This window comes from Channa argus, chromosome 3, assembly GCF_033026475.1.
Source record: "Channa argus isolate prfri chromosome 3, Channa argus male v1.0, whole genome shotgun sequence".
In the NCBI taxonomy this organism is placed as follows: Eukaryota; Metazoa; Chordata; class Actinopteri; order Anabantiformes; family Channidae; genus Channa; species Channa argus.
Genome location: NC_090199.1, coordinates 22,505,037 through 22,526,195, shown reverse-complemented (window position 1 = coordinate 22,526,195; position 21,159 = coordinate 22,505,037). Strand labels below are relative to the sequence as shown.

General features: G+C 38.2%; 1 protein-coding gene across 1 annotated transcript; it reads right to left on the bottom strand.

Annotated features, from left to right (window-relative positions):
* Positions 1-11: 11 nt before the first annotated feature.
* Positions 12-18,660, bottom strand: hap1 (huntingtin associated protein 1; the record flags this gene model as incomplete). The annotated part of the gene is made up of 15 exons (XM_067498016.1): positions 12-1,687; positions 2,547-2,649; positions 3,214-3,402; positions 3,708-4,045; positions 4,306-4,524; positions 6,817-7,028; positions 7,423-7,497; positions 7,683-7,813; positions 7,895-7,973; positions 8,205-8,313; positions 9,153-9,247; positions 9,326-9,442; positions 9,681-9,757; positions 17,828-18,016; positions 18,348-18,660. Coding segments are annotated over 15 exons (2,661 nt in total), but the record flags the coding sequence as incomplete, so codon positions are not given.
* Positions 18,661-21,159: the final 2,499 nt, after the last annotated feature.

The following is a 21,159-nucleotide window of genomic DNA, read 5'->3' as shown; positions in this document are numbered from 1 at the left end:
AGTGTTCTGGATGAAAATGCAAAGATTTATTCACAGGTGGTACAATTTATACACAGTCACTGACAAACATAGCTGTGGTGCTAACAGACAACAGCAAACAGTAGTGCAGAGAAATGCTGATTTAACACAAATTATTATAACCCGTCTATGATTTCATCCCTTTTGAATCCACGGTATCCTATGCCATTTTGCTACAGCTGATTGATCAGATGTTAAAATTATTATGACCACTATTACTCCCTACTTGTTTTTAAATACAGATCCCCTCGCCACCATGGCGAACACACACTCAATGCCTCCAAAATTACTTTGATTTCATTTATATCCCAGCAGTTTTAAATTTCCTGATAATATGAAATAAGAGCAGATTTGTACAAGCAAAAATTTCAGTCCACAAAAACAGTAAATACAGATGTTTCTTCTGAAAATCCGATTCACTGTCTTTAATGCAGCATAGAAAACCTGATTTGTTTTTGGTGAGGTTTGGCTGAAGATAACAATGTCCACAAAGACAGACATGTCACAGATGATGTAAGCAGCTATAAGCAGCTAGTGCTGTGTGGAAGCAGGTGGTGATCTGTGGGGCAGTGAGCTTAAGGGTGTCAACAATATTGACATTTTTCAGTTCAGTTAGCTTATTATCTGTCCTTATTTGGAGCAGATTGTTATTGCAGTGCTTCTTGGTGGATTTCTCAAGTCCTATTATATATATGGTACATGCTTTTCTCAGAGTAGCAGCTAATGAGCAGGAAGCCCAGGCATTTTTAGTGCATTTCAAAGATTTCAGTGTGACATTGTTTTGGTTTGTGGTTTTAACTAATAATACTATAATGCACATAGTCTTCTTTTAACTTTCTCAAATGATTTGCTAATATACATATAAGTGATGTTTCACTTAACTACTTTAAAATAAAAAAATGACAGGTGATGAGGTTCTTTAAACCAGTTGTAGGGGAAACTCTAAAATGACATTCAAAACAAACTGTATAAAAACTACTTTCTTCAAAATATTTCTTTTTTATGTAAAAAGAAGCAACATGTCAGTCAAACAGACGGGTGGTCAGGTGATAGTCCTGAGATGAAGATGACACAAAAACAACAATATATCTAGTGTAGATGACATAAAAAACAATAGTACTGCATGCTGACTCCATGTTTGGGTCTAGCCCACAAGTGCTGTGTGCCCTAAACTGCACAGTGGGAATCAAATGGCTTGATGCAAAGTCACTAAGGTGAATGAGAGAGAAGAGTTAAGTAGTGGACCAGCCCTCATCAGACTTTCGAAGCATGTCTTCCTGTTTCTCTTTCTCTCCCATTACGACCCAGCATCCCCCAGGCTGCCACTCTGTGCAACCCTAACCTCTGAAGCTTCCCCACCAAGTTCAGACTGAAAATATTCCTTCTTTCTCTTCCGTCTTTGTCTGCTGATGAGCCTCCAATTTTGTCTTTTTCTGTAAAAAATGAAGGTTTTGTACTACAGCTGTAATGCAAGTTGTGGTGGGGATAAGGAGAAGCTGAGATGCCGCACTCTTGCAGCCGCTTCAGGAGTCCCAGTGATGAAGTGGTTGTGTTTGTGGTGGTGGGGGTGCTGGTCTGGCCTCCAACGCCAAAGTGATGCTGGTGGGATGGAGATGAAGTGCTCACGTGCTCACAGTTCCGACAAGATGGCAGGCTGAAAGAGTGAAGGCTGCAAACAGGAAATAAAAACAGATCTGCTTTATTTTTAGCACACATGCAACGGGTTTGTTCACAAATAACAGCAAACAAGTTTCAGTTAGTTCAGTTGTTAGCGTTGCTGTAAGATGGATAAACAGGATGTTAGTGTGGATGATGCAACAGTGCAAGATCTGTGGTGGTGGTTTGCTGAAATGAAAACCTAAAAAGAAAACGAGGCATTAAAACATGTAGTATGGTGAGCTTAGAATATGGTGGCACAACAAACAACTAAGAGGAAATGCACCAGCTCAACACCTTTAAATAAAGGGTTAGTAGAAAATGAAGGATATATACTGTATTTAACAAAAGAACCAAGCATGATTTTCCCACGAGGACGCTATAGCCAATTTAGATAGTTCTTAACTAATATTTCACATCTCAACCTTCTTCTTTTTGATCATTTAGTCAAAAAACAAAGATGTAATTAAACAGTAACACTGCTATGCCTCTGTTGTCAATAGCAAAGATGATACTTGAACATTCAGAGTGCATCCACAAGCCCTAACTCTTACTTTGCCCTGAAGGCTTCTTCTAGAGTTGAAGAAAGAGCCTTGATGGGTGTTTTCTGTGGAAGTAAGGAGCAGAAATTTAAAAGGGAAGAGCAGCAAGGTGGAGAAGAGGAAATCTGGAAAATCTACCTTTATGGAATCAAAGAGGCCCTGCAGAAGAAAGGTGTGGATTAATGAACAAAAGATACTTTCTCACAGGTTTGGTGTTCAGTTTACAATAACTCCAGTTCCATCACATGCAATTTGGACAGGGCTGTGAAAACATACAAGGGCAGTGGCAGATTTCACATTTACAGTATGTGCAGTAGGTACAGTTCTTACCTAGAGGGGATGGAAGGGATGAGAAGGGAGGGTTGGAGGACTTGGCAGGTGGTTATGGTATGTGTGGGAGAGGTCTGAGGGAGGTTGAAGCCGGATGGAGAGACTGTGAGGTCATGGAGGGAGAAAAGCACATTAAACAACGCATGAAGGAAAATACACACATACAAAGAGAAATTATGAGCTAATGAAGCAAATGCAACCCTGAAAATTTCAATTTTCAATATGATAATAAACTTCCCTCTGACTTCCCTGTGTTAAAATATTTCTCTGCTTCTAGCTGAAAAATTCCTCCACATGACATCACCTGGAGGAGTTTTTCATCATTAGGAGTTCAGATGATGCCATCTGGAGGATAACTGGAAAAGTAGGTTGACTATGATGACAAACTCCATAGTGTGAGCAAAAAGATGACATAATCTGTACTGAAGGTTCCTCCAAGTGATGTCATCTGGAGGTGTTTTTTCGTAGAGGGATAATTTAATATAGGGAGGCCAGAGGGAAGTTTAATGGCAAACTAGAACCAAAAGAAACAAGTCGGATATCAGTGAAGGTGTTCTTTAAAGCTTGGAGACATGGATTTCCAAGGGAAGTAAACAGGTATAAGAAATAAAGTGGAATTACAGTATTTGAGGTCATCATGTATCAAGTGTATCGACAAGTATCCTACCCATGCCATGTGTTCCAGAGAGCCCAGACAGGTCAGGTTCATCCTCCTCCAGGTCGTTCAGGCTGTAGACATGCTGGATATCAACTTCAAGCTCCCTGAAGTCTTTAGTCAGAACTCCCGGACGTGGATGTAGGATGCCTCCAAGATTTGGTTTGGCCAGCTGCTGCCACTGGTGCAGAGTCACCGAGCCTAATGGTTTGAGAGTTAGGAGAGAACTATAGTCACACAACGCTGTAACATTAGAAATAACTATGATTTCTTTCTTATTGTTCTCATCTAAACCTTAACAATTATTCAAACTGTGAATAATTGTGTATGTATGTGACCCAGGAGTGAAGTCTAATGTGGAAAGTCATAATGGTAGTTGCTTTTGCATATGTTTATATGGTACATTTTATTATTTTGTAACAAAGTTTGGTTTACATAGACTGTTACACTGTAAGTTGTTTTTTTACTTTTGCGAGAAAATAATAATGATGTGCTAAAGATTTTACCTTCCAGAGGTTTGACAATGCGTAGACGGTCGGGCAGGTAGGACCTGGATCCTCTCGAGGAGCCACAGGAATGCCGTGAGCTGCCATTGGAGTAGTTGGTGCCTGTTGATGCTGACAGGCTGGAGACCAGGCTGTCATTTGGTGTCAGAAAGCCACTGGAGCCCTCATCCTCCTCACAGTTTGCAGTCAAGGCACGGAGTTTACGCTCACGCTCCACATCAAAGAAAGGCCGCTCAGAAGAGTGGTTCTGCTGACGGACCGACAGGCTGCGCAGAGCAGCTTCAAGGTCCTGGCCTCCCGGTGTCCCTGGCTGGCCTAGACGCTTCGGCCCACTAACACTGTAAAGGGAATGGACAATGTTTCAAATGCTTTACACCCACGGAACTTTTAGTAGATACAGTCATAAAACATGCATGAATCAACACACAAGAACCAGATTTTTACATGTAGATCTTAAGGTTTCTAAAGCCATCAAATATACCATGTTGTATGCAGAGAGGTTTAAAAGTGACATGAATAATCTGTTTGACATATAAATATACATACACACACATACTTACACACACACACACATATATACACGTACACTTGAACACACCTATTGTCATCCTTCTGAGCATTATTGGAGCTGGGCTTGTCCTCCAGAGTAAGGCTGGCATTGTCAGAGCCATAGTAGCTGGTTTGAGGAGTACTGGTACAACTGGAGCGGACAGACACAGGACTGGAACCTGGCAGCTGCGGGGAGTGGCACAAAGACCGCAGCCTCCCGGTTTTGTTCACCACCTTCACTGTTTCAAACACATGCCATGGGTGATTCCTGTCCAGAAATTGGAATTGGAGTGGTCAATAAACCACAGTATAAATGAATTAACTATTAGCGTCTCTAGAAGAAAACAATCACTCACAGTGTGATCCCTAATCGAGTGTTGTCTTATATGCAGAGATGCTATGTCAGACTAAATGGTAAACAGACCCTTCCAGCTCTTTTCTACCTTAATGATATCCAAAGCACTTTACACTGCTTCTCATTGTCCGACACAGCGATCGTGGAGTTGGCGACTGCTCTTCTTCTGCCACAGTCATCCCGCAGTCAGCTACCACATACTGTAGATATGTTACATAGACAAATTTGTACCATCTTCTGACTACAGACACTAACCTGATGTACATTTTTTTACCCACAGTAGGAAAGTGGTACAGTAGCTTTTAGAAAGGGGCCTTTGCAAGGGTGCTGTGGCCACTGTGTTCATTGGGACGCACACCCTCCAGTTGTAAGTACAATCCAAAGTAGAGTTAGATTACAGTAAGTTTATTAGCTAAAAGTTCACGTCCACCCACCCTGATTACAATTAACCCACTGTATGCTAGCTCCTTTTGTGATTTTAACTTTGAACACTTTAAAACATGGGTCTGTGTTTTTTAGATCAATGGGGGCACCCATCGCCCCCAAAACAAATCAATTCAAACTATAAAAATTGCCCATTAGCTTTTTGACATGATAAACTACAACCTCTTTGCTCAGTCAACATGGCGAAAAGACCAACTAGAAAAAAAAAAACAATGTCAGATTTTGTCATCTGACTAAGATAAATCTGTATGCAAACTCAACACAATTACAGCCGAGTATCCAGCCAGAAAACACTGAGAAATGCCCTGTTCACTTCATTAGGTACACCTGTACAATCTGTACAAGCAATTCAACACAGACAGACTGGAGTGAATTTTATTACCAGATGTTTCTAATGTTTTGACCACCCTATTATAAATAAATGAGGGGGCAAAAACAAGTTGGAAAAATACTAAGATACAATTACTGCAAGTGTGCGTTGGGTTTTCAATCTAATACTAACACTGCTCGTATATTTAGATTTATCAATAGGAGCAATACTCTAAGCACTGCCAAACAGCACAATCAACATGGATACAGGCCAACTGCAAATGCTGAAGTAATCGCATTTAGACAAGAGCTGGGATCAGCTAACATAACCAATCAGAAGCTGACCATGAGCAACTCTACGAAGGCAGGTTGAGACATTCAAGCATGTGGACATGAGCTTGGAACACCAAAGCATAAACTTGAGTATGAAAACAAAAGTTTGCACATTGTGCTCAAAGAGGACACACGGCCACAGTCGATATGAGATCAAAAGGCTGGAGAATGTTTTGGAGGCTGCTGAATCCCATATCGCTCATAGCAAGACAGAAAATAAAAACCTCCAAGGTGCTTTTAAAAACATTTTGAATGAATTCAAGGTAATTAGAAAAGAAAAAAGAACAGCTGAGCATTAAGATATGCAAGAGAAGTGCCAGAAGCAAGACGTAGTGACAACCAACAAGTAAAAGCTGATCACTATACACCAGGGAACTGTTGGCTCTTGCAAAGGACAATTTAGCCAAGACAATCAAACTGAGTTGGAGCAAAAAAGCACATAATCAACGTAAGATTTTTCCCTTTATCTTATAATTTAGCTTTTTTTGTGAAAGATATCTGTTATCTGCTACTCCACTCTGCAGCAGTAGAATGTTCCATGGTTTGAAGGACATAGAGATCCTAAAAACCTTCTCACTAACAAATAGCACATTTAACTTAAATCTTGGTATAAACATTTGGAAAAACATAAATCATAACCATACATGAGTAGTTAATGGAAGTACAGTAAGAACTGCCTGGGCCAATGAATATGCAGCCTATTTTACCTCAAAGCATTTGTTTAACCTTTGGATTACCTTAAATGAAATATTAACATTGTGTCCTGTGAACTTTCTGAATTGAATGAATTTTCCTTTGCATAAAACAGCTGTAGACAACTTGGATATTTGCCAGTTCAAGGTAGACAAGATGAAACACCTCAAAGCAGTGCTGCAGCATAGCCAATGTTCTGCTGTCTGTGTGCATGCTTATTGTGATACAAACAAATATTATCACAAAATATGACATGGTCCTCTGGTAGAACCAGCTCGGCATTTAAGCATGAAAAAACATTTGATATACAAAAATATTCTGGCGCTCATTTTGTTGCACTTTGAATCCTGAAATTCATGTGTACAAATTCAAGCCCAAGCCTAAACACACTCTCTCACACCCACACACACACACACACAGACTCACTTGTATTCAGAGGGAGCTGGGGTGTCCAGGCCTTTGCGGAAGGTGCCTTCTATCTCAGCAGCCAATGAGTCCATTGGAAGCACAGAGGCAAGTGCAGTGTAGCGCTGCACTGTGCTGTTGGGGAGGGACTTGTTTCGCAGGTTTTTAATGTCCTCTCGGGCCTCGCAGAGCATGTCCTCACACTCTGAGTATTTGTCCTGCAGGTCCTTGAACTGTGTACAGTGGGAGACAAATTGTCACTGCTAAGCAAAACATATACAGTAGAATTTGTCACTAAAATTGTACAGAGTTATTTCAAGGTTATATATATTTTTGCCAAAGTACTGTACAGTATCAGCTTGCAGAGGTTAATAGAAATCATATGGTGGCAATGAACATAAACAAAATAAAAACTACACATTTCAGTTTCTACAATTTCTTTGCTTTCTGGATATTGTGGTTTAAAAATGCACACAAATTAATTCCAGGAAAGTACTTTGAAACAGCTTTGCAGGTGACTGTCTTTCGGTAGGAAAATGAAGCAGGTTCGATAATGCAAAGATTTAAATCCACTTCCACAAGCTTCCTGTGAAAGTCCCAGAGAATATTTAACGGAAAGTGTCTTACCTCTGATTTAAGTTTTAGCTGGCTCTCACGGGAGGCAGTCAGGTGTTGGTTCAGCTCCTCATTCTCATGGGTGAGCTGGAGGGACAGAGGCAGTAAACTTAAAAGTGTGGTTCTACGGTTTGACATCAGGCAAAAATGAAATAACATGAAACATTTTAAATAAAAGGTAGGTATTTAATGGTATTTATTACAGAACTCTATGCAAAGTCAATAACTTCTCTAAAGATACCTAGCCTGGAAAATTTGTGCGTGACCCTCACCACTTTACATCGGGCCTGCAGGTCAACAATCTGAGCAAGCAGTGAACTGATCTCCTCCTGCTGTCGAAGAGAGTCCTCTAGTTTCCGTGCCAGGTCCTCTGACAGGTCAACCACCTGCTTATTGACCGATGCTGAAACACACAACTCTTATAAATGCACCTGAATTAAAGCTACATTATTCACTAATATCGCAACACGAGTTTAAAACTTACAGAGCTCCTCCACACACACCATCATCAGCTCCTGTTCTTGCTCCTCGTAGTTGGTTGTCTCTGCTGTGAGCTCACTGGCCTACAGTGTTGATGTCAAAATTTTATTGCAAGGCTAAGATACAAACTCAACTTTTACATTGTGTTATACTGGAGAATACATTTGATGGGTGTCCTGTAAGTTATTCCATTATGTGTGACTTTATAAACCTAACTTGTTTGTGATGAAACATAAAAATATTCAGTAGTTAATATCTTGTATGAAGATTTCCTTTCCTTTTATTATGTAAAAGAACTGTGTAACGTTGCAAACCTCTAGTCTTAGTTTGTGGTTTTCCTCCTCTAAACCCTTCAGTTTCTGCTGCAGGAAGTCATACTGGACAAAGTTGCTAATGGAACTGCATGATTCATTCCTTTTTATTCTGAAAAGACAAAAAAGTGTGTCTGTGTTAGACATAGCCTGACACTGTATTTAGTCCTAAATATTCCAACATATGCTGACAGTACAAATCAATTAATTTCATACACTTGTACAAATAAATTCCCAGGGCTCTTATGTTTGACTCAAAACAACATGTGAAAATTGTCTAAACTATAACAATAACTTCTTTCTGATTCTAATGGTCAGCACAGTTGGAATAAATAACTGACTTTATTCTGATGGAAAAAGATGGCCACTAGAAAAATAATAAATACACGTATGCTTAAGTGGCAAAAACAATGAATATTGACTGGTAATGTTATAATGATTAACTGCTGGAGGGAAGGAATTTACCAGAAAGCTTAGCTGGAAATGCTGATAGGATCAGTGGAGAGGTTCTGACGCACATAACATTACACACACTGTAGACTCAGTGAACTGAGCCGTAGCGCAAATCAAAGCATGGCTCTGTGAGAGCAGCTAGGTATTGCTTTTATTTTATCAATATGAAATACATAATGTCTACTCTTTAATCAAAGGTTTTTGTTAGACTGCAGCACAAATGACCCATTTCCATATTTCTTTACATTTTATGGCAGAAGATTAGATTTTACTACACTGGTAATTTCAGATCTTGCAGTTGAAAAAAGTTCATTAAGCAAATACTGACAGAATTTACTCCACCAGCTGACTATCAGAAGGTAATCATATTCTTTGAGTGACTATTTCTATTTTTTGTGCTTTTAAAACTAATTACATACTTTGTATTTTCATTAGGCTCAATATTTCCAGTGGAAATTTATTGCCCTCTATGTACGTGAATGTGTGAGCTTCACTCACGCTGAGGTTGAATCAGCATTCTCGATCTCCTCAGTGCTCGCATAAAACTGAAGGAGGTCGTCTCGCATTGAGAGCTCATGACGAAGTTGAGCGATCTAGAAAAGAAGACAATATCCCTTGAATTCTGGACTGGAACATGACACCGATGGTCTTTTATTGGGGTCTTTTTATACCTCCTCCTTTGCAATTTCAAGCTGTTCATCCAGCATTTCATTGCGTGCTGTTAGTTCTTGGTTTTGCTTCAGGAGGGACTGACCAATCCGCGCTGCTAACTCCAGATCCCGCTCTTTCTGCAAAAAATATTTTACAAATATTTAGTGTTTTTTCAACAGTGAAAATATAACACATTTATAATTCAAGTTTTGTAGTAATATAATTATGGTTTATCCTAGGAATGGTTTTTGAAAAATTTTCAATGTTGATTTGTAATAAAGGAACTGAATGAGGGTGACGGTCACAGTGATGGTCACTGAGGCAGATAAATTTAATCTCCTCTAATCCTGGTCATCTGCTGTGTGTCTCTCTTACCTCCTCCAGCAGGTGGGTGACAGCCTTAATGTCGTGATATGTCTTGGTGACCTGGCCCACTCTGTCAGAGCACAACACTAGGGTAGGAGGGAGAGACTCATTTAGTGAATGGAGGAACAGATAGAGCTGAAGATGGCTCAGAAATAATTCCTGGAACAACAAAGCCTCGCAAACTGGTTAGAATTACACAGAGGTAATGAGAAAAAATAAATAGTCATGGGTTCAGTTTTTAATAGTGTGGCTTATTTTAAAACCAAAAACTAAATAAACCAGCCTACTACATTTGATAACTAGTTTTACATATACTAAAGATAAGAGAAAGAAAATTCAGCACTTAGTGCAGTTCCAAGACTTAATGTAGCAATCACTTATTCAGAACTGCTGATTGTCTACAAAGGCTAGCTATTCTGTAAATGTTCTTGTCTAATAAAATTAATTTTATATATTTAAAACTAATTTAAACTCAAATCACATAATAATGTAAACCATGTAAACAATGTATCTTTATCTACACTAACAATATAAGCAGACCAAAAATAGCAGCCTTTTCATGAATGAGAGCCTTCAGACTTCTAATTGTCTTATTTCCACTTTAAGTTTTCAAGAGCTACCGATTACATTGTCTTCATGTGGTCAGTCAGATCTAATCTTCTTAACTTGATCCTTTTTAGCCCCGATAACCAGACCAATAAAGACATCATTCTCCTAAATACCAATATAGCTCCAACAGGTGGTACTGCCAAGGCTAACCTGACACCAGCAGGATATACAAAGCATGGAAGCGATAACACTGACTGCCAATAACACATTTGTTTACATCCTGGACAATATTTTTTTTCATGTCCACTTTGAAGTCAATAAGGGGGAGAGGGTGTGAAGGATTAATTAACCATGTACTCAAGTCAGATTGATCTAATAGTGACATGGACAGATTTTTATCTGAAGCCATTGCTGCACTATATATGAGCCAAATATTACAACGTAAACACTATTGTTATTTGATAATTATCCAAATATGAGCCGGAATTCAAAGATACTGATACCTCTATCAGCCAACAGTTTTATTTACAAGTAAAATACTTGTTTTCATTATTATTATTATTATTATTGTGATGATTATTTTGTTTGCTACAGGTACTTTTGACGTAGAATACTTGGCTTTTAGATGTGTTTTAACACCACATTCCTCCGTGTTGCTAGATATCCAGAATATATATATACACTTGCAATTATGTATACTTGTAAACCAAAATCAGTGTATAACCCCACTTCATTAGAAATCTTAGCTGGACTAATAAGATGGTAAGTTGCCATATAGCAGATTAATAAGTTTAAGGTCCATGAATTTGGCCTGGAAACACAGTGATAGGAGAAAATAAAATAATAGTGAATAAATTAATAGCATTAGAGAATGTCAGACAAATATCAAAAAGAACAGGAAACAGCAATGGGAATTATGTACCAAAGATCTCTTTTTCCCCTTAAATAAACTTGAACACTGACTCTCCAATAGAAGAATGAATCTGCTCTAGCACTGTTGGCCAGCCTTGCTTTCAAACTGCAGATCATCAATACTGTCATTCCAATTAGATTTTTAGTCATAAAATTAACTCTCACACCATCTCAAGCTCTAAAGGTTCTCAAAAACATACCATGTGAAAACAACAACTCAAACTCTATCTTCTGACGAACATCATGTGTTTATAAAAAGCCTTGATTTCCAAATTCAGGAATTAGCCCAACTCTGAAAGCATTTTTTATGACATTGTTAAAATATTACAGTATAAAAGGTTATAATAAGAGTTATAATCTCTAATAGAAGTAATCATCTATCTTGAACATCCCTAAGTTTAAGTTTTCTTAAGAACTAATGACTGCTAGTGCGATTATCAACAATCTATTTAACAAAGGATAATAAGAAAATAGTTAAACTTCAGCAAATCCTATTGTACCATAAAGAGATTGTGGCACATGTGCTAAAAGCAAAGTCAAGAACAGGACTGTCAAAAGATTTCAATATCCTGTGAGTGAGCAATGATGTGAACACACACAAAATAATAATATAGTACTGTAGATGTTCAAGTGGTTGTGTCTTATGATATTGTAATTATCATTGTCATTTAAGGATAGTTTCATAAGTTCCTGGGTGTTTCTCATGTATAGTAAATAACATTGTGTTGTTGTATATCCACCTGCAAGAACCTAGATTGTACATCCAGTGTCAGAGGCCAAAATCCCTGTTCTATTTCTTCTTGACCTGATTGCCTGAGCACAGATCAGATCAAATTAAGAGATGAGGCTATGCCAGCTACAGGTGTTAGGGTTTAGGTTAAGCTAAATTCAGACAGATATCCTCAACTGTTAGCCTAATACTGTTCCTATAGATAAACATTGCTGACTTATGACGTCTGTTGTGTTGTGGGGGTTAGACAGGCATGGATGAGCTCCAAGCAAAATATTGATCTTTATTGTTCTGAAGGTGCGCACTTCACTTGTAGCTAGGCAAGAACTTAAAATGACTGATTAGGGCTCGATTAAGGTATTAACACAATGGACATCCACATCCAGCTAAGGCATATGTGAAAATGGATCAATGTCACAGTAGCCATGGCATTATCAGCTACATGTCCAACAAAGTATACTCCATCAAGCAGAGGAGACTCCCTGCTCACATTAACTACTCTTTTAAAGCAACAGCTCAGTGTAAGCTCCTTTATAATGTTAAATGCACATACATAATCATCAATGACCTTCTAATTAATGCTGACTCTGGCTTTTGCTCTATCCTAGTGCTGTTGGATTTAAGTGCTGCATGTGACAGAGTGGATCATATTATTCTGTTGCACAGACTGAACAGACTGAACCCTAAAAGCCCGTTCCCATCATTCCCCAGCTATGCAGTGCCAGTCCAAGCCCGGTAGAAACTGGGGAGGGTTGCGTCAGGAAGGGCTTGTCTGTTCTGACTTCAAGGTTAAAAACCAAGTGGGATAGAGTATTTTCCACTATGTGGAATAACCTGCCTTAGGAAATCAGGCTCTCTGACTCAGTGTCATCTTTTAAGTCGCGTCTGAAAACACATTTTTATCGAATTTCCTTTCCTGAGATGTGAGATCCTTGTTTTAGTATAAATAGTATATTCTATCTATGTAATTTACTTTGTGCTTTTCTTCAATTTTATATTGACCTGATTTTTTACATACAGCTCTTTGTACTTTATAAATAACACTATTATTATTATTATTACTACAGGAGCATGAATCACTCTGAAAAATAATGTAAAAAAGATTAAATTGTGCCAATACAAAATGCTCTGTACTAAACCCAAGGAACATATTTGGATCCTCCAGGATTTATCACGTACTGATTAAAATGTACTATGCAATTCATTAATAATAAAGACACTGGACTGAAACTAGGCCAATCGCTAAGTTCATGTACCTGCAGATTTATCCTTCTGAACCAAAAAAAAAAAAAAAAAAGCAAAAGCATAAAAGCCTAGTTCAACTCAAATTTAAAAACATAATTAATTGGGTTAGGCAGTGCAAGGAAGCATATCCAAAACATAAAACTCTGACCTTCATAAAGTATCCACCGTACAAGAAAAAACAAATGTGAAATGCTGCCAATGTCAACTGCTTACATGCACACAGGGTGTGATTGTGCTACTGCCTATTATGATTACACATGCATGCACGCAGGCACACACACACACAGACAAATACACAGGCTTAGTGACACCTTGGCCACCAAGCCAAGATGAAACTTGCAAGCTTCATATATTTAAAAAACGTTACGTGTCTCAGGGAACTTTCATTAGGAGGGAGTCTAATGAAATGAGCTGCAACATTTTGTTGCCTGTTAGTCATCATGCATGATGTACCCTGAGTGTCTTTACAGGACCATGCCTTCAGTACATGCACTGTGCTATAAAGTATTAAAGCATTTAGATAACAGAGCCTGTGACAATGCGAAACAGAACAAAGCAAACACAGCTATATAACATTTAACAACATATTATTAAACAGAAGACTCCCTTAATATTTCATATTTCCTCATACTTTCATACTTCATCTCACTTTAGAGAAGTAATCCATCTCAACATGCTACCTGCCTTTTCTTATCTGCCTCATCAGGCATATCTCACCTTGTGTCACTTCACTGCAAAGGCTGTCGTTATTATTATTGCTTTTGGAATTGTTGTGGTATATCTTCTCTTCGTCCACTACTTCACCCACAAGACTGGAAATGGTCTTTTCCTCCTCCTCCTCAGATGCTGAGGAGCTCCAAACCTCCATGGCGACTGCAGAAAAACTGCCGTCCATCTCTCCGTCCAGCAGTTAAATCCTGTGTCCTTCTGCTTTTACTGAGTGTCAGCAATGCGGAGGCACACAATCTGTGTCTCTGGCACCATTCTGCTGGTCTGTGTATGTGATAAAATGGTCCGCCAGCCTACGTGAGTGGGTGTGTATGCCTATGTTTATGTGTGCAAGAGAATCTGAGCTGCTTGGTGTTAATATATAATCCCTCAGACTGGAAGGGCCATCTGTCGTCATGCCTGCCTCCATTCACCTGGCCACATTGGACTACTTGGTAAAAGAGAAGGGAACGAAGAGGAGGAGGGGTGAAGGAGGAACACAAATCTAAACCACAAGCCAAGCAAGCTAACACTGATCACGTTGACCTTATTTGTCATCAGTATTATGTGTCTTATGGCAATAATTAAAAATAAAAAAGAATTAAGAATCAGATGCAATTTGAGAAGATGCTGCACAAAGCCCACCTACCCCTGTGAAATGAGGGGGATGGTAGCTTCTGCTCATGCCAATAGTTGCTCTTATTCTCCACATACACACAAGAAACGGAGAGGGCTCTGCGTAATACTGGTGCAGGCAAAGCCACACCCACATTACAGGGGTCTGATGGATATGAATGATGGATGGATGATGATGGAGTCAAAATACTGTGTGGCTGTATGTGTTTTGACTGGGTATTATTATGAGGATTGTATATGTCCACATTTTATAAAAACAGTTGCTTTTGTGTAATACTGAAAATATGAGTGAAAATTAAAACGAATAATTAAGTCCAAATAATTCCTTTAATGGGTCCAATTCCTGCACAGTTTCTAGAAAATTTTAACAATAATTGTATTATTTTGTAAGCAAACATAAATGAATATTGTGGTTTAAACAACACTGTGTTTCATCTTTTGTTTTGATTCTAATCAAGATCCAGTCATGAGAAATACATTTCTAATGAATTTTCCAGTAATGTTTTCAGAGCCATGTCACTCTACACCATATTGCATGTGCTTGCAGCTGGCACAGCAGACCGAGGACTTTCTACTAATTAAATGTTAATCTCTTCATTACTTTTTCACCTACAAACTGATTTTCAAGTCAAATGCCACAAGCAAGAGACAGTGGTGACACAACTTACGCCATCTGTGCTATACTATTTCTTCCTGCACTGTGGCTTTGCATGTGCTGTTCATTTGGAAAACGATCTTTGAAGCAGCACCTGAAACACTGTTTAATCTCACTTCTAGATTAATGGCAGAACCCCTGTAAGTTAACAGGGTAGTACTAAAACAACATAAACATGCCACACAAGGGATTAGAGGTTATAAGGGAGTACTGCCTTCAATATTCTCTAGAAATAATGCTACTTTAATTATTAAATCAAAAGTTTTTGTACATAACACTAACATATTTAGCAGTGGCCATTTGTTAGAAAAACACAGTTAATAAAGTACAGTTTTAACAAAATCATAATTTATCTCAATAACAACTGACCCAACTCAATGTGAGGCAATAATGGAAACTATGTAAGTTGTACAAATGTGCAAACTGAAAACTGGCAAATATTTGTTTAAGGAAACACCCTGAAAGGTCACTAGCCACCTAATGTCATTTCAGGTTACAATATCTACAAAATCTACAAATATACAGCACTGCACAACAACGGAACGGACTGCTCATATTTCTTATCTAATACATAAAACAAGATTACTTATCAAAGATTGGATCTACTCCACAGAGACAGCAAAACATACTGCAGAACAATGGTCACCGTCCAGTCACATGAGCTTCCTTGATGAGTAGATAGCTTCCATTTACTGATCGCTGTGGATTGGTGGTTTTGCACGTCTTTAATGTTATTTTAGATAAGGCTTAAAATTTAATCAGACGCTCACACTGTGTGTTCAATGTTACCGATCGACAGTAATTTCCTGGTTTGATACTAAAGAGACACATTTAATAGACTTAATGATTACAAGAGACGCAGTACAGTATTTATACTACAGTACTATAGTAACACTCCCATATTAACATTTTAAAGCTCAGAGCAGACCATACAGTTTAGAGAAGTTGCTTAAAAATAATAAACATTGATTACTCATGTACAGATTAAAAAGGAAATCTATATTAGTTCACATGTGGATGACACAACCTCCCAATTATCCTACAAGTCTAGACAAGCTATGGATCTAATGATAAACCCTTTCTGGGTTGCTGCAGCAACTGACATGCCAACAATGTCATCGGAGGTCAGATCGACCAATGGGATGTGCCATCTGTGGCATTCAAGCGGAAACTGCTTTGTAAGCCAATTGACAACAGGTTGATCAGCTTGCTGACATTTGACATCTGTGGCTCACAAATGTGGAAAAATGTTTGAAGGATAAAGATAAGGAAAGATTAGGCATAAGGGACACACACACAAGCACACACATGCACACACATAAACACACACACGCAATACATGTTAATTTGTGTAAAAAAATGAGAATGAAGAAAAAGGCAAAATTATCCACTGATTAAACAAACTAGTTATCATAAGGGTTTTAAATAACAATTACTTTCATTATTATTTGAACTGCCAAACGTGTCCAGAATACCCTCTATAGGACAAGTAGTTAAGCTTAGAGATGGATGCATTAATCCTTAGTGTAGAAAATGTCAGAAATAATGTAAAATGTCAACTACAGTTTTGTAATACCCAAAGTGACACTGTCTACTGTCTTGTTTTCCTAAACAAAATTTCATACCTAAAAGTAAAATTATAATTTATAATTTTAAAAGTTCAGATGGTGGAATTACTTGGTTTTTTGGCTAGATAAATTACTTTTAAATTAACAAATTATAAATATAAAAATTGGGTCAACTGGGAATAGTTCAGGATGTAATAATTTCAGCAGAAAGCCATAGATATTACAGTCTATATTTTAGTTATTAATGCACTGTAATATTGACCATTGATTCTAGAGAAGAGTTGCTCTAAAGGCTCTGGTGAAATGTGGAAAGAAAATAAAAGGTATTGTCCACAAACTTTTTAAACTCAGCAATATGTTTTCTTCATGTTACACCAACTGTCCGACAGTATCTGCACAACAAACAGTGATGTAGTTGATATGTAGAAGGTTACAGTACTGGAATAATGGAGTTTCTGGGTGGGGTGTCCTTGAAAGCGTTAGCTCTGTTATCTAAATCTGTCTCATTAACTCACAACTAACTTTGCCAAGGCACTGAGCGTGCATATTTGGAAGGCATAGCTACTGAAGGAGCACTGAAAGGAGGGGTGTATTTATTTGGCTGTTGAGTTCAAACATCACCAGGTATTCACCAGAATCATGGACAATACCTTTGAAGCTTGTTTATGCCTTGTTTTGAAATGTGTTCAAGTATTTACCAAAGATCATGGGCAGCCATCTTAAGTGACATATTACTTTCATCAAACTTCCGTCATGCAAAAGCATAACTTGCCAAAGGAAGACTAAACATAAAGCCCATAAGGTGAGCTAATGGGACAATCCTTACATGGACATATTTACTTCCCTGTGAATATACACTGGTGTTAGCCTAAACCCAATAGATGAAAATGAAAACAAAGAGTTATATCTGTAATCTTTCCTCAGCTATAAAACATGAAGACCAGCAGAAAGACAACTATACAGCATAAATAAATCAATATATGAACGAGTGAGCAAGTATTTGAATTTGCACTTGTTCTTACATGAGGTGAAACTATTTGATTTTAGTCTTACCAGGGTTTACCAAAACTCAGTAGGGGCTCATTTCTAGACATTGGTAATTCCATCAATACAAGCAATACTTTACAGTGAGTTGAAATAAAACAGTACTTACAGAAGTACTTGAACGTCTCTTCAATCTGCTCATTTGTAAGTCCCAGAGCGACTTCTGGTGGCAATAACGGAGCATGCAGCCAGTCGTCATAGTCGTACCCAAACACGCTGTCTGCTCGAAGAGTGTAGTTGGGCTTACCCTCAGATAGGAGGCTCACAATCTCCAACTCTGGCAGGTCTGAGCAAAGGTCTGAGCAGTGGGAGGGTTTGCATGTACATGTGTGTTTTGTGTGTTTGTATATAGTTTTGGTGCATGTGTCAGTGTATGAGGAAAGAAAAGGGGAAGAAAGGAAGCAGCACTTTAACAACCACAACTTGATGGACATTTCACCTAAAATGTTGCAATGCCCTCTGCTGATAAGTGTATGAACCTGCATGGTTCTCTCGCCTTATAAGTGAATATAAATGTGAACAAAATGTATATTATACACAATCATAGGCAGAATGAATAAAGTGAACTTATTTTATTATATTGAAGTTATTATTTGTATGTTAAAATGTATTCCTCCTTTGTGACTTGCCTGTTAAAGTTGACACATCATGGCATGGACGTTGTCCCACAACCCTGAGATTCTCAGGAGAAGCAACCTGAAGAGGCTGGGGGTCCACATCCAGGGCCCCCGGCACATCCCCCCACCCCTCATGGAGGGAGAAGGCTGACTGGGTGTCCAGGTGGGCCTGTGGGAGCCAGGAGGGAGGAGAAAGAAAAGCAGGAGGAGGAGATGAGGAAGGATGGTAGTCAGGGTTGGACAGTTTGACTAGGGCTGGAGGTTTTAGGGTGAAGGCAAACTCAAGGCTGTGTCTCCCACTGTAGGAATGAGGCCCCCTGGTGGCTCAGGGAGGAATTACAGGCTTCCAGGGCATCTGGATCTGACTGCTGAAGAGTTTATAGCTAGAAAAGGGAACAAATAAAAAGGGTGATAGTGGAAGAAAGAGACAAGAAACAAAAATTGTTAAGAAACTATAGGTGCTGGGTCTCTGATAACCATAATCCAGTTATTTTGCTAAGTACTGGAATTTGTTTCATATTCTATAACTTTAATAGAAGGGCAGTTTCCAATCTTTTTCCAATGTTATAAACACAGACAATCAGAATGTACAAATGTTAGCTCTTAGAATTTTTTTTACATGGACAACTTATTAAAGCTACCACTGGTCAGAAAATAAAGTATATAAAACTGATATGAGCTGCAAGCTCAACTGATAAATGGTAAATAGCCGCTTATATATCGCTTTTATCAGCTGATTTGAAAATTGACATTGCTCACTGTGTGATACATCAAATATTTTTCAATTATTTGTGAAACCTATGTTTGTACTCTGATAAAAACATATCTTGTGCTTTATATTCTGCCTCAAAAAAAAAAAAAAACGTTAGTATTTTATATAAATAACAGATCTGTTTTGTGTACTGTTGTAGTATTTTACTGTAAGAAAACGTCCATTATATTCGTAAAGAAAACACGTCTCGGTTTTTGAATTTATGTTTGCAAAAAAAATCAGGAAGTTTGGAAGCGGCCCTCACAACACATTAAACTGTATATGCCTAAAATTAAATTTAAAATAACAAAATTAACTTTTAAAATAACAAACTTTTTACCCAGTAGTCGTTTCTAGATCTAATTATGTAAGTGAATTAGATTCATTTATTTTTCAAAGGATCTGAACTCTCCCGTCATCAAACCTTTTGTCTGTTCAAAGAGCCTTTCACTATAAACAATGCTGGGCTTGGTAGTCTTTCTGTGTTTTAGGGTCACAAAGATAGAGTTGCACAGCCACACACGATCAGGTTCCTTGGCATTATTGTAACACTTTATAAAACACACAGTGTGCAGCAGCATTAGCTATGTGATTTACAAACAGAAATGTTAGCACTAGTAGCCATAGCCAGCAGGAGCATGTTTTATTTTATTCTGTATAATGCAGAATGTCAGTCAAGACTTGCACTGCTCAGTTGATTCAGTTTCACACAGTGTTTTACATAATGTAACATTAAGTGTGAGTCATCTACAGTTACAAGAAAAAGTTATTGCACTGTTTGCAGTTTCCTGGTTTTCTGCATAGGTTGGTGATGAAATGTTATCTAAAGATCCAATCTCATTATTATCTGCAAACACACACTTCTAAGCCGATAAAACACAAACGGTTCTAATCTTTCAAGTCTTTAATAAAGCCATCAATCAAACTAAATTTTTATCAATACAAAGAGATGCTGGAAAGAGTAATGCAAAGCACTAAACTTTTGATGTCACTTATAAAAACCCTCAAACAGTGTCACTTTGGTAATCACAAGCAGCGTGAACTGCAGTGTGAACTGCTTGTCATTACTAGCAGGAAATCGTTACAGAATTTATTAGTCCACAGTTAGGGTAACAGGGGTGGTAAGGCGTTCAGTTGGTAAGCCAGTCATCCATGGACCACAGGGTCAGTGGTTCGATCCTGGCTATATGTCGAAGTGTTAACATCTCTAGTCATGAGTCAACCATATGATAAAACAATGAACAGGTATGGTATCCATGGAAGGAAACCAAGAAGCTATACTCTCCAAAAACAATATTGTAGCATTGGAGCAGCAAAGACCACCTTGATGCTCCACAATACTAATGGACATAATACTAAAATACATTGTTTAAATTGTTTGGGAAGAAAACGTATGGTGTAAAAAGAGTAAAATGTACAAACATATAAACATCATCCATAATCCGTCATCATCATCCCAACAGTGAGGAACAGCAGAGCTAGCTTCGTGATTTGGGGCTGCTTTGCGGTCCCTGGACTGACTGTCAATGTGGAGAGGAAAATTCATTCCCATGTTTATCAAATTATCTTACAGAATGGAAGCTGAAGCTCAGAAGATGCAGGGTGATGCAGCTAGACATTTACCCTAACCACTGAAGCAAATTTACTACTGAATGGCTTCAAACACAAAATCCATCGTTTGGCAGAGCCCAGGCAGAGCACAGAACAACCAAATAGAGATGTCCTCAAGAGAGCTGTGTACACCAGACATCATACAAATATGGATGAGCTGAAGAAGTTCTACAAGAAAGAGTGATCCAAAATTCATCCTAAACGTAATCCACAGCTACAGGAACTGCATGTTTAAGATTATTGCTGCCAAAGGTGGTTCAACCAGTTATTAAAACACTGTTGCCATTTCTTTTTCCAGCACCACTCTGTATGTTTACTGGGTGTGTCAAATTAAGACATAAATGATCATGATTGTTTGTACTGTATTAGTTAGAAATATTGTTTGTAGATTTTAAACTTCGTTTAAGACCTTATAATATTGACCAATTTATGCAGAAAACCAGGAGTTATATAGGTGAAATG